Source organism: Pseudocercospora fijiensis, assembly GCF_000340215.1.
Source record: "Pseudocercospora fijiensis CIRAD86 unplaced genomic scaffold MYCFIscaffold_13, whole genome shotgun sequence".
Classification (NCBI taxonomy): Eukaryota; Fungi; Ascomycota; class Dothideomycetes; order Mycosphaerellales; family Mycosphaerellaceae; genus Pseudocercospora; species Pseudocercospora fijiensis.
Window position 1 is genome coordinate 62,465 of NW_006921544.1, and position 23,035 is coordinate 85,499.

At 40.2% G+C, this 23,035-nt stretch overlaps 1 protein-coding gene across 1 annotated transcript; it reads right to left on the minus strand.

Annotated features, from left to right (window-relative positions):
* Positions 1-11,322: 11,322 nt before the first annotated feature.
* On the minus strand, positions 11,323-23,005 carry MYCFIDRAFT_180038 (uncharacterized protein; the record flags this gene model as incomplete). The annotated part of the gene is made up of 6 exons (XM_007934021.1): positions 11,323-11,332; positions 21,289-21,299; positions 21,329-21,375; positions 21,417-22,784; positions 22,828-22,946; positions 22,989-23,005. 6 exons carry the CDS (start codon positions 23,003-23,005, stop codon positions 11,323-11,325), a joined length of 1,572 nt encoding a protein of 523 aa, XP_007932212.1.
* Positions 23,006-23,035: the final 30 nt, after the last annotated feature.

Here is a 23,035-nt window from a genome sequence, read left to right on the forward strand (position 1 = left end):
TTACCCGAATAGGACTCGTAGGAAGCTAAAGCCTCTTTTAAAGATATAACTAAGTTGTTAGATAAGTATTAGACTAGTATAAAGAACAAGAAGAAGGCTAAGGGCCTATAATGTCGCCTAGGAATAATACTACCCCCGGGGTACTATTAAGCTAACTAATTAGAAGCTAGCAATTGTTAGTAAGAGACAACGAAACTATACTACTATAGTAGACGCGTACCGAGTATTAATAAACGCGCTATAACGCGTTAACTAATCGCCTACTCTTTTAAGGATTCTATCTCTTTACTAACGCGCCCTATAGGTCTCCCTTTTATTCCTTCCTTCTAACGAGGCCTCGAGGCCTAGGCGATCGGCGAAGGCGGCGCGCGTACGCGTAAATAGTAATAATAATAATAACGACGGCGTCGCGCTTATACTAAAGGACGGCGTAGCCGGCGCGGCTATATTAGTAACGGTATTATAGAGTATATTGCTAGTTAAAGCGTTACTAGTTAAAGAAGGAAATTAGGAGCAAGGTAAAGTTAGCGCTAAAACGACTAGCGCCGCTATTATTAATATTACCTACTCGCTACTATTACTTATCGCTACTATATCTATAAAAACAACCTTACCTATACTATAGCCTAAAGCTAAGATACTAGGTTAAAAAGGGTTAAGCCGTTCGAAAGGCTTAGGGACTAAAAAGGTTAAACGATTAATAGACTAACTAAGGGCAAAAATATAAAGCTAAGCTAGCTAGGGTCGATCTTGCGGATAATAGGTTACTTCTCGATCTTTCCGATCCTTTAAGCGAGGCGAACCTTAACTATTATACTTATAATAGCCCTTACCTATAGAAACTAGACGAACTGCGTCTTTAAAAAGATAAGATTAATTAACAATTAAAGGCTACTAAACCTAACTAATTAGGGCTAGTAAAACTACGATAGTAAATAATAGTCCTCGTAATAATAAGAATAATAACCCTCGGAAGCGGACAAACCCTCGGAAGCAGACATTTCTAGGTCTTTTAGAGTAGACGCAAAGAACTTAGAACGATATTACCTAGAGCGGAGGTAGTGCTATAATACCTCGTACGTCTACCTATTATAGTAGGGAAGACGCGCTTATATTATAATTAGTCGATAGCCCTTAGTTCTTACAGATATATATCCCTTTACTTTATTATATATAGGGATAGCGCAGTTAGAGTTAGATATTATATTAGAGGGTAAGGTTTAATATAGTTATATAATTAGGTAGTTAAGTGTTTAATTTAGCGCGGGCTAAGTAGCTTATTAGACTTACTAAGTTAGTAGTAATAGAGGTCGAGGTTAGAATATAGATAGGCTACGAGGGCGCGGCCTTTAGAAGGGAAGCGTATATTAGGGCTAAAGAGGCTATACGTAATTAGTATATAACTAGACCGAGTAAAGCTAGGGTCTTAGTGCCTTAGGTAGGGCTTGGCGCTTAGCGTTAGGCTAACTAGCCTACCTTTCTCCTTCTCCTCCTAGATTCTTATCGAATACTACTATATCTACTACTACCCTATCTACCTACTAATATAACCCTTCTTATATCTAGTCTTATAAACAAATATAGTACCCCTCTATACGCGTTCCCGGCTATAGTACGCCTACGTAATAACAACCTAATCTCGGAAGCCCTCGTCGGTCGGTTAAAATAGGACGATACTATAGTATAGTAATATATTCGAAGGCTCTTTTGTAACCTTAATTAATTAAGAGGGCTTATTTTATATACTTAAAAACTATTTAAAGCAGTATCGTAAGGATATAGCGTTAGTATACTCTAAAATAACAAGTAAGATTATTCGGCTTAAGTAGGAGCGATTTAGAGAGAAATTATTCTTTAAGGCCCTTATATAGTCTTTAAAGGATTAGAGCTATATCCTAAACAATAGCGAGGATCGGTATATACGCCTAAATTAGGATAACTTCTATAAATACTAGCCTACGCCTAACTCTAGGGAGGAGTTTAACTAGGGAGGCTAGGGATTTATATACTAGTAGGAGCCTAGTAAGGCGGACCTTCCCTCTAATTAGCGGCAATCTAGCGCTCCCTTAGCGAAGCCTACTACTTACGCTTCGAAGGTCTCTACTCCTAGTAGAGTACTCCCGAACGTTAACCCCTAATAGCTTAGTACTCCTAAGAGGCAGCCCCCTTAGCTACCCTCGTTAAAACAGCCTATAAACCCTATAGCTAATCCTAGACCCCGTAGTAGTTCGGTTTCCGAACTACTAAACGTATATAGTTTAGTTTCTTAGCGGCGAACTAGCTCCCTAGTTCCGGTTTAGTTTTTTCGAACTATATAGATTCCTAGTTTAAACTAGAGACTGTATTAGTTTTACTATAAGGACACTCTTATTCGACTGCCGGCTACGATTGCCGGCTATAATAGTAACTATGTTACATTTACTACGCTCTTTTGCCGTTACTAGGGCGTAGTTGCCGTTACTAGGGCGTAGTTTTACTATAAGGACACTCTTATTCGACTACCGGCTACGATTGCCGGCTATAATAGTTACTAGGTTATATTTACTACGCTCTATTGCCGTTGCTAGGGCGTAGTTACCGTTGCTAGGGCGTAGTTGCCGTTGCTAGGCCGTAGTTACCGTTACCGGGGCGTAGTTACCGTAGTTACGAAAGCTTACCTATATAACGTTACGTAGGTAGCAATAATTAGGGCTTCGCGACATTCTTATACCTTTTAAATTCTTCCTCTATACCTATACCGATAATAACTACTATACGCTACGCCCTGCCCCTTTTCCTTATAATAGTAAGAGAGAAGCGCGCTACGCGCTAAATAGAAGATAGAACTAAAGACCGCGAGTTTGTTTTGCCTAAGCGTCTAACTAAAAAGCGTAAGACTAAAGAGGAGTACTCTACGAAGAAGAATTCCGTACGAGACCGCGAGAGAAAGGAGAAGATAGATAAGGATAAAAGAGCTAAGGATAAGAGAAGAAAGGCGCGGAATAAGGCATTCTATCGATAGCTAGCGCCTATAGAAAAAAGTAAAGGTTAGAATAAGAAGACAAGCTAAGAGAAGGCTAAGAGGAGGAAAGAATTGCGGCTAGTTTTCGAGCGTAAAGTTCTAGTAGCGTAAGTTAATCTAGCTAGCGGCCGTAGCCGGTAGCCGTAGCCGGTAGCTATAGCCGGCATATTTTTCTTTAAGACGTTAACTAATAGTATTTAGACCTATAGCCGCTATCTCTATCGATACGACCGATAGTAACGGAGATGTTTAGATAGCCGAGAATAATAATACTAGAGTTTAGGATACCGCGATAGAGCTTAATACTAAGAGTAAAGGAACTAAAAAAAGCGAGGAGATACCCTACGTCGATCTAGTAATAGGTACAGTCTTAGGGCCTAACGCTATAGACGATAAGCGCTAGGAGTAGATCGAGTATAGTTAAAGAGACGAGATACTAGTAAAGGGCTAAGGTATAAGTCCTATCAATCTAGAAAATTATAGTTAAAGCTACTACGAAAAGCTAGTAAGGATTAGAATCGAGACTAGTCGTCTTTATATCCTCGATATAGAGTAGAAGTTTCTTTATTAGTATTAGAGCGAAGCCTTTACGTCTATAAAGGCAAAGTAGCTTACGATTAATACGATCGCGGCTAGGTATCTAGGGACGGTAGAAGTGTTACTAAAGGAGGAAGGGGTATAGGTAATTATTCTATACTCGGTATATATAGCCGGCGTTCGTAGCCGGTAGATACTAATAGTTAAATAGAAAGCGTTTCTTAACGGCTTTATCTCGACTACTCCGTAAGTACCCGACGAAGCTCGAGCGCTCTTTAAGGTCTTTACTAAGAAGCGGAAGGAGTTCGAGGATTAGGATTAGTTAATAGAGCTATTAGTTAGTCTTAGGTTTCGTAGTTAGACTCGGCCTAAGTATTTACTTATCGAGTGTCTTATACCGAAAGAGGATAGATTAAGACTAAAAACGAGCTTAGATTCGTTAGGTATAGTAGCTCGGTTCCGTTAGTAGGAGAGAGCCGCCGTATAGAAGGCAAAATTTAGGTAGTTAGGGTAGCTAGGAAAGAAATTCTAGTAGTTAGGCTAGCTAGGGTAGCTAGGAAAAAAAAATCTAGTAGTTAGGTAGCTAGGAAACGAAAAAAAAGGTAGCTAGCTATTTACTATCTAGCTATTCCTAACGATACGATACTATAAAAGAAAGGGTGTTTCCCTATAGCTACTAGTATATATCTACTACTCCTAAGTCCTTACCTTATCGTACGAAACCTTAAAACATACCGACCGATATTATATATATACTAGGCGCTATACTAGGAAGGGTAATAACGAGACGATAGTCGAAATAGTCTAGTATACGAGCGAGATTGCGACAACGTCGAGAGGAGGTCGTATACTTACCTTCGAGCCTATCGAGTCCTAGATAACGATTAGGGCTAGATTTATCCTCTCCGAATCCTAGTAGTAGGAATTTATTATAGGGTACTACTAGCTAGTCCTTACCTTTACGGAGTCTAAGTAGAAGGTTATTCGGAGATATAAGAATATCGAGTATTAACCTAGAAATCTTCGAAAAGGCTAGCTAGGCGTATCTTTAGAAACCCGAGTATATAGAGCAGTTTAATTAATAGGTCTATAAGATATAGTTCCCTTTATACTTACGTTCGAAGGAGTATAAACTCCGGAAGTACTCGATACGATAGGGCCTATAAGGGAGTAAGGAGCGAACGGATACATTCTAGAAGTTCTTTATAGAGGGGGTATTTGTAAGAAGGGTATGTTAGTAGGTAGATAGGGTGGTAGTAGGTACAGGTAGTATTCGATAGAGATCTAAGAGGAGAGGGAGGAAGGTAGGCTAGTTAGCCTAACGCTAAGCGCTAAGCCCTGCCTAAGGCATTAAGACCCTAGCTTTACTCGAGCCTAGTTATATGCCAATTACGTATAACCTCTTTAGTCCTAATATACGCTTCCCTTCTAAAGGCCGCGCCCTCGTAGCCGGTCTATATTCTATTCTTAACCTCTGTCGCGGCTAACTTAGTAGGTCTAGCAAGCTTCTTAGTCCGCGCTGAATTGAATATACAATTACCGATTATATAACTATATTAAACTATACCTCTAATACAATACAATGTCTAACTCTAACTGCGCTATCCTTACATATAATAAAGTAATATATAACTATAAGAATTGAGGACTATCGACTAATTACAATACGAGCGCGTCTTCCCTACTATAATAGGTAGACGTACGAGGTATTGTAGCCCTGCCTCCGTTCTAAGTAATATCGTACCGAGTTCTTTACGTCTACTCTTAAAAGACCTAGCAATGTCCGCTTCTAAGGGTTTGTCCGTTTCCGAGGGTTATTGTTCTTATTGTTCGTAGTTTCGCTAGCCCTAATTAGCTAGGTTTAGTAGCCTTCAATTGTTAATCTTATCTTATCTTTTCCGAAAAAACACAGCTCGTCTAGTTTCTATAGGTAAAGGCTATTATAAGTGTAGTAGTAGAGGTTCGCCTCGCTTAAAGGGTTAGATAGATCGAGGAGTAACCTATTGTCCGCAAGATCGACCCCGGCTAGCTTAGCTCTATAGTTTTGCCCTTAGTTAGCTAGTCTATTAGTCGCTTAATCTTTGAGCGACTTAAAGTTTTAATCAAAGTTTTGATTAAAGGTGCCTTAGGCTCGTAGTATAGGTAAGGTTATGTCTATAGGTGTAGCGACAATAGTAAGTAATGTTTAATAATAGCGGCGCTAGTCGTCTTAGCGCTAACTTTACCTTCTTCTAATTTCCCTCTTTAGCTAACAATAACTCGGTAATACCGTTACTAATATAGCTATATCCTTCCTTTCTTAAATAGCAATACACTCCGTAACACTGTTACTAATATAGCCGCGCCGGCTGTGCCGCCCTTTAGTATAGGCGCAACGCCGTTATTATTATTATCGCTACTATTTATACGCGCGCGCGCCGTCGACCGACTAGGCCTTAGGGCCTCTATAGAATAAAGGAATAAGAGGGGGCGCTAAGAGAAGGGTCTTATAGGGTGCGCTAGTAAAGAGGTAGATTCTATAGTAGTATAGTCTTATTGTCTTTTGTTACTAACAATTGCTTGCCTCTAATTAGTTAGCTAATAGCACCTCGGGGGTAGCATTAATCCTAGGCTTAGTAGTAACATTATAGGCATTATAAGCTCTTAGCCTTCTTCGTGTTCTTTATACTAGTCTAATACTTATCTAACAACTTAGTTATGTCTTTAAAAGAAGCTTTAGCTTCCTACGAGTCCTATTTAGGTAAATAGCCTTGCCATCTTAATAGGTACTCCTTCTTGCCTTTCCTAGTCCGGTGCTATAGGATACGTTCTATAGACTATAGCTCTTCGCTATCGGCTAGTATGTCCTCGGATTTAGTAGGTACTTTATCCCCTTCGCGTAGGTAGTACGGCTTAAGGAGGGATATATAGAAGGTGTCGTAGATAGTATAATAAGGTAGAAGCTACAACTAGTAAGCCTATATACCCTTAGCTTCTCGAATGCGGAATAGGCTAATATATCTTAGTACGAGCTTAGGCCTTGTTTTGCTATTAGGTAATAGGTGTTTGCGGATACGGAGGTTCTTAGTGCTTAGCATAACTAGGTCGCCTTGCTTAAAGGTTATTAGAAGGTAGTGTTTGTTATAGTAGGCCTTCTAATAGGCCTAGGCCTTTGCTAGTTTGTTAGCTATCTTAGCGTAAATTTCTCGCATCTTTTGAATCCTCTTAATAGCTGCTAGTGTCTTAGGTATTGGTACTTAACGCGCTTCCCTTTCCTTACGCTCGGCCTCGAGCGATAGGGGGTCTTGTAGCATCGTAGCGTTCTAGCCTATTATAGCTATGTATAGTAACACCTTAGTTAATAAGTAGGCACTATTATTATATACGAATTTAGCTAGTTGTAGGAGGTTGACCTAGTCGTTAGGATTCTCGTTAATATAGCTGCGTAGGTATTGCTATAGGGTAGCATTTTGCCTCTCTGTTTAACCGTTAGTCTATAGATAGAAGGCTGTTAATAGCCGATGCTTTAGTCTTAGCTATAGGCATATTTCGCTCTAATAGTGCGATATAAATGTCGAGCCTCTATCGGAGACTATCCCCTTAGGGGTTCCCTAATAGGTATAGAAGATGTTAGTCTATAGCGCCTCTACTATATTAATAGCAGTCTAATCCTTGCGCGCCGGGATATACCGAGCGCCTTTAGTAAATCGATCTACTATAACAAGGATAGCATTATATACGTCCTTACTGCTCCTACGCTTAGTAGGCGGAAGGCCTATAATAAAGTCTATTATAAGCTCTACAAATGGCTTGTAAGGGATTAGTAAAGAGGACAACTCGCTAAAAGGCTAATACTTTAGTGCCTTAATACGTTAGCACACGGCATACGTGTTAACGTATTCCTTTATATCCCGCTTACTATTTAGCTAGTAGTATATGCGCGATAGTAGCTCGTACGACCTCTCTATACTATAGTAACCGGCAAGCTCACTATTATAGTGTCGCTTAAGAAGTTCTTATCGGATCGAATGTTTAGCGGGGACATAGTATCTGCCCTTAAACTTTAAATAACCTTTGTTATCGATCGACTAATTACTACTCTTGCTAGATCGAGTCTTTCGTCTACTTACAAGCTTGTCTATACGTTTAGCAGCAAAGGCGTCCCTTTACTAAGCCCGTAACAGCTTATCTATAAACGATTAACTATCCCTATTTGCAAGGTTATTTAACAGCACCCTCGCTATTAAACAAGGTACGCATTATATGCATCTAATAGTACTAGCAGCCGGATTAACTATATTAGTGCTTTAATCGCTGTTACTGTATATTGCGATATCGACTAGGGAGTTATTATAACTTCTCCTGTCTATATCCTTAGCCCTTGCCTTAATACGTACTATTAATATAGTAAGAGTATTAATATGCTTCAAGCCGTCGCGGAGTCCGGTAAGCCGCTTATCCTACGCTTACTTATTAATAACACAGGCTATAGCAATCTTATGCTATAGGGTTAGAAACAAAGAATTAATATGTTAGGTCTCGCTATCGTAATTAGGTCGCCTCGATAGGCTATCGGTAGGGTTACTTACGCCTAGCCGGTATAATATATTAAAATCAAACCCGGCGAGGTAGACGGCCTATCTAGCCTGTCGACCTATAACCCTAGTAACCTTAGTAATACTACGGAGGTTGTTATAGTCTATATAGACCTATATTGTATATTGAGCCCTATCGAGGTAGTGCCTCTAGTACTTAAAGGCCTCGACAATAGCTAGGAGCTCTTACTCGTAGGTCTCGTAGCGACGCTTAGCATTAATTATCTTCCTCGAGAAGAAGGCAATCGGGTGCTAGTAATTGTTATTAGCCTGTTGTAACATAATGGCTAATATAGCAAACTGTGAAGCGTTAGTCTTAATGCGGATCTGTTTACTTAGTATAAAATAGTACAATAAGGGGACTTTAGTAAAGCGCTTCTTTAAACCGTTAAAAGCGGCTTGTACTCTGTTAGTCTATTTAAACTCTCTAGTTAGGTTAGCCTTAGTTTTAGTAAGCTTAGTTAGTAGCATTACGTGCCGCGAGTAACCTTCGATAAATCGACGGTAGAAGTTAGTAAAACCTAGGAATAATTGAAGCTCTTTAATACTAGTAGGTATTAGCTATTTAGTAATAGTCTTAATTCGATTAGGATTAGCCTTAACACCCTTAGTTAATACGAGGAAGCCGAGGAATGACACCTCTTTAGTAGTAAAGGTTCATTTAGAAGGCTTGCAATATAAGCTATAGGCTCGTAAGCGATCGAGCACCTTACGGACTATAGCCTAGTACTCCGCAATATCGGGGGAGTGTATATAAACTAGGATGTTATCTAGGTAAACTATATAGAGGTAGTCTAATAGGCCCGAAAGGGCCCGATTAATATAGGACTAGAATGTTGTAGGGGCATTAGCTAGACTAAATAGTATAACTAAGTACTTAAAATAGCTATAGCGAGTACGAAAGGCTATCTTCTATTTATCGCCCTTACGAATGCGGATACGATAGTACGCATCCTTAATGTCTAATATAGTATAGTAGTAGGCACTAGAAAGGCGGTCGAGGGTCTTATTAATAAGCGGGAGTAGATAGCGGTCTTTAATAGTAACAGCGTTAAGCCTACGATAATTAACATATAGGCGTAGGCTACTATCCTTCTTTAGCACGAACAGGATAGGTGCACTAGTAGGGCTGTTGCTATATCGTATCCGGCTATTAGCTAGGTTTTCCTCTAGATACTTACGCAATATAGCAAGCTCTCGTTTACTAAGGTTGTAGAGGGGGCCAAAAGGAACCTCCTTACCCTCTATAATATTAATCTTATAATCCGTCTCCTTAAATATAGGCAACGTCGATGCTAGGTAGTATTTAAATACATTAATGTAGGTCTCTCGAATAGGCTCCGGTATACGCTTAAGCTGTTTAGGGTCTATGCTATTAGGGGGCACAGGTTTATCGTTATTACTACCGAGTAGGTCGGCAGTTAGATTAGCTAAGGCGGAGGCTAGTATCAGGTTACTAATAAACAGGACCCTAATATTATTAGGACACTCGCTAATGTCGATATGTTTAATATCCTCTTTCCTAGCGATTCTAAATCGCTATTGTTAACTGCCTAAGTCTATAACTATAGTATAGTACTTAAGAACAGGGTTGCTAATAACAATAGTAGCTCCCCTATATAGGTTGTCTATATCTACTACGTAGGTAGTGAAGTCTAGTAGGCGTTTATTTCCGAGGTCGTCCTTTAGGACTATAGGAATATAGTAGGCCCTATAGGTTAAGTACCGAGCGTTATTAAACTAAGCAAGGGTTGGTAGGTTAGTCCTAGGCAGTTGTCGAAGGTCTAATTGCTTAGCTAGGCGATAGCTAATAAGGGCACTAACTGAATTTCCTAGATCTAGTATAACCTTAGTTTAATAGGTAGTGCCCTTCGTGTCCTATACAAGGTAGGAACGTATTATAGCTAGTACAATGTCGATAGTCTTACGCCGTATAAGGCTAATAGTTAGTACGGCGCTTATTCTTTTTTCGACTAATAAGAAGGTTAGCCTATAGGGGTAGCATTAGCGGCTAAAAGGTGCTTACGGTACTTAGCGGCAGTACAGTCGATTCGGGCCTAGTCCTTAGGTTTGTCGTATTAGCCTAGTAGATAGCTAGTGCTATTACAATTGAAGCACTTTAGTCCGGTTAGGGGATTGCTATAGCTATTACCGCTGTTATTAGCCGAGCGATTAGTACTATAGGGATACGAGCCCCTTCTACGGCCCCTATTACGGCCTCCTCTATATAGCCGCCGGCTACGGCTTCTTCTACGGTCGTTATTACTATTCCTATTGTTAGCATTATTGTCTTAGTAGGAACCTTAGTTTCCTCCGCGGCTACGGTTGCTACGGCTGCTAGTAGGTCGAATCCTTAATTCTAGTCGTTGCTAGAGCTAGACAGCTCGTTTAGTAGTTTCGACTTCGACTATAAATTAAATGCGTATAAGATTGGCCTGTTTAAACACACGGCGGCGGTCTAATTTAAGGACCAATTCCTATCTCAATTTAGGGCGTATTTCGGAGATCTAGATAGAATTAGTTTTAGTCGGGAGGTCGTCTTCGAGGGTCTTTAAATAGGCCTTAAATAAGCGAGCCGATTAATTAGTCTTTTGTTTAGCTCGAAGGTACTAGTCCTAAGCGTATTGTTGCCTTAGTATAGGGTTTCTAAGGGTGTCTAGTATAATAGTTTTATAGGTCTGCTACTAAATAGCAGTCTAGTTATTAAGGGAGTTAAAATAGTTATCCTAGGTGCGTTTTAGGTCGCCGTTAATGTACTATATAGTATAGACGACTAGTAAATAGTTATTTAGTAGAGCCCTTAGTGCGTTTCGTTGGTTAAGCTTATAGTTACGAATGTAGTCGTTGTATTGCTTTCGACTAGAGCTATTAAATACGGTGCAGTCCTTAAGTTTAGCATCCTTCTTCTAGACTAGGACTAATAGTAAGGAAGGTCCTACTATCGACTTAGTGTTAGTTATTAGGGCCTCCTAAAGGCGGCGAATTTCGAGGAGGTTATCCTTTAGCTATTGTTCTTAACGTAGGGTAGTAAGCCTGTTTTAGGTAGCTTCTTAGAGTCTCTCTACTAGTTAGGGGCTAAAGGCTAGCTAGCTATATCGTCGATTAACAATATTGTTAAGAATGTCGTTAACAGGCAATTCTAGATTATTACCTAGAATTATAGGTTCTTCTTTAATAGGCTCTCCGGCAGGCTCTTTAGTAGGAGGCACTTTAGTAGGTGCTATGCTACTAGTGTTGTCATTGCTAGCGCTACTAGCGGCAGCACGGTTGTTCTTTCGTAATAAACCGGCTATTATAAGGGGCGACACTAACGATGTATTGTTAGCCCCTAAGATACGGATATAGCGGAATTAGTAGATATCGGCTTGGTATGCTTAACTTAGTGTAATAGGCCGTATAGAAGGCCTTGCTTGATAATTAGTACGGTTGTTTTAGTAGAATAGTACGTATAGGTCCTATTCTTTAGGCGCAATATAGTTAGATTAGTCTTGTTTGTAGCTATACCGCTAAAAGCTTGAAATAAGGACTATCTAGCTACTACCCTTAAAGGGTGGATCGAATACTATATAAGAAGGGTATATTAGCAGGTAGATAGGGTAGTAGTAGGTACAGGTAGTATTCGATAGAGATCTAAGAGGAGAGGGAGGAAGGCAGGCTAGTTAGCCTAACGCTAAGCGCTAAGCCCTGCCTAAGGCATTAAGACCCTAGCTTCACTCGAGCCTAGTTACATACCAATTACGTATAACCTCTTTAGTCCTAACAGTATTGCACCGTTATACGACTTCTCGACTTAAAGGTTAACTAGTAATTGTCTATAACTTCTACGGTTTAATCTTAAAACACCCGAAACTAGGGGATAGGAACTTATCGCCTACGAACTATCTCTATTCTAAACGGTATCGGGAATCTTAAGGAGAGAGGAGAGTTAATATAGATATAGCGTTCTAGAAAGAGGTACGTTTTCTAAAATACCGGCTATAGCTGCCGGCTATAGCTACTAGCTATAGCTACCGGCTATAGCTACTAGCTATAGCTACCGGCTATAGCTACTAGCTATAGATTCCGGCTACTTTAATTAACCGTAGAGATCTAGCTAATTATTATAGGCTACGCTTAAGGAAGCTCTAGGATTAAAGGCTACCGATTTCTCTCCCGAAGACTTTAAGCAACTAGTAAACGAAATGCTAGCTATAAACGGTCTTCCGGAAGACTTCTACGAAAGGGAGTCTATATAGAAGATATACCTATATCTTATAAACTACCCTCCCCTATTTCTCGGCGCGACAACCTAGCGTATTATATTCGAAAAGAATAAAGAGGCTGCGTTAGACGATATTCGGGAGATCCTCCGTAATACTCGCCGAGTAGCTATTACTATCGATAGCTAGTTAAGCCGGACTATAAGAGCCTCCTTCCTTTCGATTATACTATACTTTATTAATTCGGATTAGAAACTCTAGGAACTTATAATCGGATTCCCTAAAATTCTAGGTTCCTATACTAGTAAGGATATAGCGAAGCTTATCTATACGGCAATAGATAGGGTTAGCGTAATAACGAAACTAATCTCGATTACTATAAACAACGCTAGTAATAATCGAACATTATATAAGGCGTTATATATACAATTTACTCGTATATGTCTTTAAAATTACTAATTATATCGATAGGGTCGAGTACGTAGAGGAGATTATAAGGTCTATAATCTAGCTTAATCTTCCGAATATTAAGCTCGCTACGATTCCGGATACGTACGATAATACGTACGACGATAACGATAAAGAGGAGCCTAGTAATAGCCCTAGCCCTATTAAATCGGAGCCGACGTCGTTGCTAGTTATATCCTTATAGAAGTTTCCCTACCTCGCTAATATAGTTTAAATCGCGATCCGAGCCCTCTTTAAGACGCTTAAAATTGCACTATTAAACGACGACTAATAGAAGATCCTAGATAAGGATAAGGTAAAGTCGAAAGTCGAGAAACTCGTTATAGTAATAAGATAGGATAAGGTAGAGAGCCCGCTCTCGTTTTATATAAGGTATAACTTTTGTCCGTAGCCGGTACCTATAGCCGGCAACCTAGTATAGTTCTAACTCTTTTTCTCTAGCTTCGTCGTCTAGTAATATATACGAACTCGAGCTTATAGAGATATAACCGATTCGAGGCTATTTAAAAGAACCTAATCGAGCGCCCTAAAACCGATGCCTAGAATATCGTATAGAATAAGCGATAGTAAAAGCGGCCTCCTTAGCGCCTACTCTGTTTTACCTAAGACGTTAAGACCCGGTTCGATTCGACTTTCTATATAGTTACGAGGGGATATACTTTACGTACCGCTCTCGAGATCTATTAGAGTTCCGAAGGTATTAAGTAGCTCGGCCTTACCGCTGCCGAATAGCGCTAAGTAGAGTATCTCGTCGATATTAGTAAGTATTACGCGAAGGTTACTACTACGATTAGAAGAACCCGAGGACCGACGATCTACCTTGTCTTTACGTACTATAACTAGCTCTTTAACGAGCTCGAGGAAACCGTAGCTAAGCTAGCTAAGAAGAGCGTTCTCTAGAAAGTAGCTATAACGAAAGCTATAGACAGCTCCTATACTAAGTTATATAAATATTATAGTGCTACCTTTAAGTCGTTTAGGGATATCTATAGCGTTACGTACTTACTTAACCCGGTAGAAAAGGATATATACTAGTAGAGGCCGGAATAGAAGGCGGACGAGGTATAGCCGAAGCATTACTAGACTATTCTAGAAAAGATATTCTACGAGCGTCGGAAAGAAACTAGTCTAAATATAGCTCCTATAAAGAAAAAGAAGGTTTAGAGGGCTCCGATATTATACCTATTTCGTAGGTAGGAAATAGAGGTAGAAGAGGAAGCAACTACTAAAGGGAATAAAGAAGAGTTCGATCTCTATCGGCGCGCGAGTAAGTATAAATCCGTAGGCTCGGAAAGAGGGCTAATAATCTCTAGATCTTACCGGTCTTCTAGACGAATTCGGAGACGATATTCTCGCTATATAGTAGCGGTTAGAGCCTAAGTTTCTAACGATAGCGTCGGTCGCTTAGGACGTCCTCGCTATCCCGAGCGTAGGTATAGGCTATAAGAGGTCTTTTAGTATCGCTCGTTACTAGGGCCGCTTTAATCGAATATACTCGCTTACTATCTTCGAATCTATTATAGTATTCTAATACTATCTCCTCTACTAGAGTCGCTAAGGCAGGTTACTAAAGATTATACTAAAGGAGTTAATCGAGGAATTAGAAAACCTTAAGATCGAAGAAACCTAGGAGCGCGAAAAGAATACGAAATTTAGTCTAAGCGAAACCCTAATTAGCGATAACGAAGAGGAGGAGGGCGGAGGTAGAAGGCGATACTAGGTCGAGAAGCGGAAACGTATATAGGCTTAGAGTAGCTTTAAGGAGACGAAGCGTTTACGTATAAGGTAATATAGCCGGCGTATATAGCCGGTATATATCCGAAATGTGTTTCGAATTCCTAGGACCTAAACAGACTAGTTGCTATAGCAACCGACCCCGCTTATCTACGGACTATTTCTAATTCTCTATTCGCTCTTCCTCTCCTTCTTCCCTTTCCCTATATTCTTAAAAACAAACATACCTTAAGGATTCGGCTCTTCGGGCCTTCCTAAGCCGGCTACTTCCCCTTCCTTAAGCTACTATCCTTTATACGAATCTAACGATAACCTACTAAGGCGGTTTAATAGAAGACTATTTATTCTAGAAGGCAAGAAGTATTAATATCTCCTTACGATTATATACTTATTAATTTTCTAGGTCCTACCGATATACCCTCGTCGCCTAAACGCGTAGATAAATATCTTTAGAGGCTAAAGGGCAAGGGTAAAGTAAGCTAAGTATAGGGAGACTGTAGCGAGAACGAGATATCGGAAGAGTAAGACTCTCTATAGTATATACGAAGGAAGGGGATTCCTCGGAAAACAGTACCGAAAAACAAGAAGGCTTTAGGTAGATAGGAGAAGGCTAAAAAGAGTAGGCGGACGAAGACTATTACGAAGAAAAGTTATCTTTCTATTAAAAAAAAGGGAATAAGGTAGGACTCGACGATAAAGAAGCGGCGCTTTAAACTAGGTACTATTACCCTTCGCTAGATCCGGCTTTTCTAAAACAAAAGAGGGACCGAGCTTTTAATCCCTAAGACTCCCTTCTAGCGACTTATCCGAGAAATTATATTAGATTTTCGGTCTAGTATGCGATTTACGGCTAAGGCGATTAGTGCTCTTTAGGAAGCTACGGAGGCATTTCTCGTAACCGAGCTTAAGCTTTTAAACCTCCTTACTATCTATACGAAGCGGGTTACTCTTTAAAATAAAGATATATAGCTTCTAGCTAAAATTCGGCGTCGGTTTATAGCGGATTAGTTAGAAATTGTATTTAGTCGTTAGATTAACCTAGGAGGAGGCCTATTTTCGTATCCTTTTACCGGCTATAGGTACTAGCTATATTTCTAATTTTATCTCCGCGCCGTCCCTAAATCTAAGGTATAAAGTAGAAACCTAGCGCTCTATATTTACCCGGCTATTATAGAGACGAGCTATATTTAGATTAGTTTCTTCGTATATCGCGACCTAGCGGATAGTAAGCGAAAGGGCGATAGAACGTTTATAATATGTCTCTATTTAGACCTAAAATACAAAGGTCCTAAGGAGCCCTAGCATCCTAACTATAAGGAGATTCTTTAGCATTAGCACTTTAATCCTCTATACTACGAGGTAGATAGTAAGCCTACGAAAGGGCGATAGAACGTTTATAATACGTCTCTATTTAGACCTAAAACACAAAGGTCCTAAGGAGCCCTAGTATCTTAACTATAAGGAGATTCTTTAGTATTAGCACTTTAATCCTCTATACTACGAGGCAGATAGTAAGCCTACGAGAGAGAAACTTTAACGAGAAATTCTCTATAATACGTAGCGCTATTGCATAGCTATAGATACGTACTAAGTCCGGCAACTCGAAGAAGAATTAAGATAGCGTATTAGCGACCGAGGAGGAGATCGATAGTATACTAGTAGAGTCGAGGTCTTATAAGCGAAGTATAAGATAATATAGGCTCTTAGTCGTATAGAGTAACGTACTATATAAATAACTAGGCGTGCTACTCTTATTTACTTACGATCTATATCCTAGAGTACTCTTCTCGTACTTTTTATACTCTTTTCTAATACCTTACCTATAAGCGCTCCGCGACAACCGAGTAAATATAAGCTATAGGGTTTCCGCTCGGTACCTTAGCCTCCGAGATAGGGCGGAGTTAAATTTAGAGCGATAGCCGGCACTCGTAGCTAGTATATAGAGACGGTAGTAGGCCTTTTCTTACTAAATAACTAGCTTGTTTAGTATAGCCTACCTAATATTTCTTATATTTACTAGTAATAGGCCTAGGTTACTTATAAGATTACTATAGCTAGTAAAGGCATTACTAAAGAATATCTATACTATAGTAGGATACTATTATTACGCCGGCTATTTATTAAAAGGAGGCTTTCGCCTATTACTATACCGGCTATATATACCGGCTATATTTCAAAGTCTGCCGTACCTGCCTTTTTTAGCCGTACCTACCTTTTTTAGCCGTACCTGCCTTCTTTCCTTACTCTAACGTTACTATAATATAGGCTTACGCGAAGCTTACTCTATTGCCTAGCGATACCGCGATACTACCTCTCTCGCTATATTTAACCTTCGTATCGATACCTATATCTCTACGCTCTATATCTACTACCTCCGTAATACCCTCGCTCTGCGCGCGCCTTCGTATACCTTCGTAACGCACTTTTTTCCTTAATTCGACGACTTTTATAATAGCGAGTCTACTTAACTAAGTTACGACGCCTCGCAAGAAGGGACCTACTGCTTCTACGGATTATAATAAGACCGGAAATTATAGAACGAGTCTACTGCTTCTACGGATTATAATAAGACCGGAAATAATAGAACGAGTATAGTATATTAACGTAAGAGGGCTACTACTACTACCGCTAGCTCCGGTACTAGAAAGGGCGTCGCGAGTAAGGCTCCGCGTAAGATAACGGCGGGCAAGGCTCTACGCAAGACGATAACTAGCGCTTCTACTACTAGTAGCAATCGTACGAAGCGTCGATAGCGCCTAGGAAGTAAGTCCTATTTATAGCCGGTAGCGTAGCCGGCATTCTTACTATCTTTTTACTAATCCTTCTTTAGCCGTAGCCCTCCGTAAGATTCGGTAGTATTAGAAGAGTTCTAAGCTCCTAATCCGTAAAGCTCCTTTCTAACGATTTATTCGCGAAATTACCTAGGATTATAGAACGGACCTTCGCTTCTAAGCCTCCGCGATAGGCGCCCTTTAAGAGGCTATAGAAGCCTACCTAGTTCGTATCTTCGAATATATGTTTCTCTTCTACCTCTTTTCGGACTATACTAATACTATTTTAGCGGTTAACCTTATAGCTATCTACGCGAAGCGTATAACGATTATAGACAAGGATTTTAAAGCACTCGATTAGATTCTAAAAGGCTAGAATATCTATATTCGAGATAGTGCTAGATAGGATAGATATACTAGTAGGAAGGATGTTCGTAGTGTCGTCTATAAGCTTTTCTATATACGAAATAAGCCGCTATTATACGGCGCTGTATACCGCGCTCTAAATACTCTCTAAGCATACCTATATAGTATAGTATACTTTATTAGCCGTATAGAATAGAAGTCTTCGAAAAACCCGTTAGTGCTTAGGAGTAAAAAGGCCGACTACGCTACCGGCTACGCTGCCGGCTACGCTACTAGGTCTTATAAAGAACTAAAAGAAGATAGACATTCTAGTTAATTTGTATTAGTTTGGATTTTTATAAAAAGCAAACAAGGAAAAAAGGAGGAAGATTGAAGAACCTAATACTTATAGTTATAGGCATTATCCCTGTTCTCTAGACTATATTATATACCTGCTTTCGCAACTCTACTTAATACTCCTACTAAATATCCTTATACTCTACCTACTAGAAATTCAACTAGGTACCTAGACCTATAGCTACCTCTATATCTTTTACTATCTTCTATAGGTTAAAGGACTCCTCTATAGTAGCCTCTACTTCCTTATATAATACGAAGTTACTACCTACCCTATCCTTAATATCTACTAAATAACCTAGAGTTCTAAGGAACGAACTAGCATTCGGCCGTAGTATAGCGAGTAACTAGTAGAACGCCCTATAGAGCTACCTTATAGCTATTTCGTATATAGTACCGATATCGAGGGAGGAGCTATCTTAGTACTTAATATTAGAGTATAGTTTAGTAGGAAAGTGCTAGAACTTCTTAAGGAGAGCTTCGACGGAAATCGATAAGTTCTACCTAGATCTAGATAAAGACATTCTACTAAGTAGTTAGGGAATTGAACCGTAAACGAAAGGATAAAATTTATACCTAAGGAGTGCAGTTTCCGAACTAAACTATAATGCCTTATATATATATATATATGCTTTTAATTAGTTAGTGCCCTTAGCTAATTGTCTATAGATTTAAGGTTATATAAGTACCTTTATACAACTACGTAGCCTAAGTAGGATTCGAAAATTCTATAAGTACTAAGGACTAAAAATGCCGGCTACGCTACCGGCTACGCTACCGGCTATACTGCTAAGTCTTATAAAGGGCTTGCTTAAAGCTACGTATACATTCGTACACTTCTTAAAAACCGATAAATTATATAGTTCGAACTAGCTACTTATATAGTTGCTTAGCAAACTAACCTAAACTAAACTAGAGTTTCGGCTTAGTAAACTAAACCAAACTAACCCGAACTACTACGGGGTCTAGAGCCTAATCCGAATAAGCGACAAACTCGCTAGGATATACGAGCTAAGGCGACGCGGACCTAGGCTCTTATTAACTAGTTTAACTAGCAAGGGCGTAGCGGTAATTATAGTAGTTAGGGTCGTAGAGGAAACTATAGTAGGCTAACGGCTCGTAGTAGGAAGAAATAAGTAGTAGGCCTATAGTAGCTAGCTAGCTAGGATACCTTCGTAGAATAGTTAATTTAATTTCTTTATATGTTTAAGGTTTCTTAGTCCGGGAGGTAAGGAAGCGTTAGTCTAAGGATAGACTTCTTAGTCCGGGAGAGAAAATATAGTAGGGAAACCTAGCTTAGTATAGGGGTACACTTTTGTATCTTTCCTTTTCCCTTAATATATATATATATAAGATATATAGGGAGATAGCTACGACAATATATAGAAGGATAGATATAAGGAATGTATCTTATTTAGCTATAATATAGTTCTTTCTATAATTATTCTCTTCTCTTTATTATTTACAATCCTTTAATATATATATATATATACGTAATACTACGCCGACCCCTCGTAGCTACTTAAGAGATATCGAATACTAGGCCTATAGCGTACAGTTCCCTATATATATACCTCTACCTACGACCTACTCGTCCCGCCTATACTATATACTGCTAATTTTAGGTAGGTCTTAGTATAATATTAGATCCGTAGGTTAGAACTAACTAGCCTTAGGCTATAGTATTTTATATACGGATTTTTACTATAGAATAAGAAGTACGAATAGACCGGAGCGTTAAAGCGCGATCGACGACTTTAATATCGAATCTATAGTAATAAGTATAGTAAAGTATAAGAGGAGAGTTATCGCTATTTCCTAGGACTAGTACGAGAGTAATTTAAGTATATAGTTATATATATACCGAGATATTCGGCTAAGATAGTACCTTAAATATAATATCTACGCTTATACTACTTATTAAGGACTAGTCTTAGCTATCTATTACTATCTTTACTATATATAATCCCTAGCCGATAGGCGTCTCCTCTAGACTTAGTCCGAGCTAGGGCAAAGTATAACTATTAGGCGGCCTAGCTAGGCGCTCTATTTCTATACTATAGCCTAGTTAATCTAGAATAGCCCGTTATTATCCCTATCTATTTTATTAATAACATTTTTAACTTTAAATAGCTTTAAGCGGTCTAGTATATTATTAGTAACGCCGTATTCTAGAATATTATTATATAGAGCGATATACGAGTTAGTAAGATAGACTTAGTTATATTTTTAAAGTTAGTAAATAGATACCTATATAAATAAAGCTAAATCTAATCTACCTACTACTAACGCTTCGCCTTATAGTTAAACTTATTATCTCTAATCTAGAAGCGTCCGGTCTAAGCCTATAGCTTAACCTTAAGGCTCTAGTAGTCGGCGTTCTCCTCTATAACTCTATACTAGCGAGTATATTACTACTTACGTAATTATAAAGATACGCTTCTAGATAATATTACGCTAATCCTTTTATTTAGAAGATCCTAGGCCTTAAGAAAGCTATACTAGATAGCGGTAGGATTACGAAATACCTAGTATATATTTATAAAGCTTTATACTAAAATACTATCTTCTAGTTGATACTTATTAAAGAATCGACGACTAATTAAGCTAGTTAACTCTTCGCGTATTTCTTCTACGCTTATACGAGTCTTAGAATAAAAGAGGCCTTAAATTATATAGTTCTAGTAAGTCTTAGTACTTTTATTATCTATATATATAAAGATTACCTTCTTAGATAGTAATATAAGGCTACTATAGAGATTGATAATACTAGCGTTCTTCTTCTTTAGAGTTATACGTTAGCTACGATAGCGGACGTTAGGGATAGTAATATTAGTTTTCTTATCTAAGTCCTTTTTATCTATCTCTTAGCGAGCTTAAGTACTAGGCTACTAGACTAGTAGATTGCCTTCTATACTACCTTCTATATTACCTCTATAAGAAGAAGCTTCCCGACTAGTAGGACTATTTCTATCGTTATCGCCCTTATTATAATTATTATTATTATAGCGATAGTATCTACTCTAAATATTACTTATACTAGGCGGTACCCGATAACGAAGTTCTTTATATATTTAGTATAGGATATAACCTATACTACTTAAAGTTTAGTAGTTAAGACAAGGGAGTTATTAATAGTCTTTATCTAAACAGATATATTCTTTAATGTGCATATCTAAAGACTAGTACTACAGTGCCGGGATCCCAAATTGCTTACATTAAAGACTATCTCGGCTTTTCCTCCTCTTCGCTATACGACTAGCGATAGTATCCTCAACCTGATCTATACCTAAATGCTCCACATGCCCCAAATCTGTAGCAGCAATGTCCGCACAAAGCCACTCTGCGTTCGGGCTCTTCCTCCGCCTTTTTCGAGTCCCGACCTGCCCCTGCTGTCCAAACCTCTGTTCTACGGGACGTAAGCTCTTACGTTTTTCTTCATCAGCCGCTGTTAGCATCGCACTCAGCTCAGCAAAGGTGATTTTTGCAAGCGTCTCGTTCAACTCTGACTGTGTGAGGAAGGTAGTAGAAGTCGGATCCTCGTTCTGGATGATTGACGGTGGCATGGCATCGCGAACTAGGAGCTGGAACTCGCCTTGTTGCGTCTGGCCTTTGTCGTTACGGAAGGGGACCTTGTCTATGGAGATTTCAACATCACCCATTCCACTCGCGTTCAGCGCAGAGCGCCAGAGGGTGACAGTTGCTGAACGGTCCGGAGTCTTTCCCGATTTCGCCGCCTTCTGGGTCGATTTCGGTAGGTAAGGGAGTTTGAGAGCAACCACAGTCTTGATGAAATTGTCGCTGTCTAGGATGTAGGCTTCGCCAGTGAGAGAAAGTGATTCTATCGACTGTGAATTTCCGATCTCCATAACCAACGGTGGATAGTGTCTCTGCTCCTCGTGCATCAGCGCGATGTCTGGTATTCTCTGAGCTGCCTTTCCCTCCGTTTCCCGGGAGGTCGATGATCCAAAAGTTGTCGTTATGTCCACTTGGGCAGATTCTTGTAAGCTCTCAAGTTCTCCGGAGGCTCCTCTCCTATGCGCGCTCAGCTCTTCGGTGTCCCGCGCCCCCCAGTTCTTCATCCTCTGCCTGTGATCAAACGTGATGGTGGAGTTGCCCTCATCCTTAATCATGCGCAACACCGCCGCGGCATTGGCATTGCCGCTGGCGTGCCACCTGTCTGCCAGCTCATCCCGCCTCTTCAGCACATGCGTTCGCAGCTGCTTGATAAACGACTCGTGAAGGACATCCGGCATGCGCAAGGAGAATTCCTCGGTGTGCGGGTCCCAGTCCCAACGCAATTTGTTGCTACACCAGGTCTTGAAGTCGTCGTCGTCGGTGCCGTCGCAATCTGCGCCCGGCGCAAGGAATTCGTCGTGCAGTCGCTCGAATTCGGCGGCCGAAGTGTGAAAAGTGACGCGCGCGTGCTGCGGTGTATATTGACCCGAAAAGATAGCTCGCAGACTTCCAGTAATGGAGTGCGCGTCTGATACAAGATGAGATGGGATCGCGGAAGCCCGCGGCAGGCCTGGGTGCGATGGTGAGGCTTCGTGCGAGGCGGGCGGCGATGGTGGGAGTGTGGAGGAGAAATCGGGGCACTTCTTTTGTGGAGGGGGCGTCGACATGGACATGTAGGCGTTGGTACACGATGGAGTGGTGATGGAAGCAGGAAGTTCGTGTTCCTGAGATGGATGGGGCGGTACTCGACAAGGCCCATTCCCGAGACCGAGACCGCGGCTGAACCTTGTGCCAGTATTAGCTGCCAACTCACCCACGAGCAGCGCAGCAACGATGTGCGCTGGCCTCACACACGCCTCAAATATGGCTCGCCGACGATACACTTCTTCTGATGTCCCCCCAGAAGATAATGTTGTACCACCGACTGCTGTCGAAGCCCTCGCCGCCGAAGCCGAAATCGACAAGAAGCTTGAACTCTTCCAGCAACTCTGGCGCCAATACGCTACGTGCCCGGCGGCAACGACCTCTGCTCTCACATTTGCACTGCAAGATGAACCACATGTTGCACTCCTTCGCGAGCTTCGGCTTGCC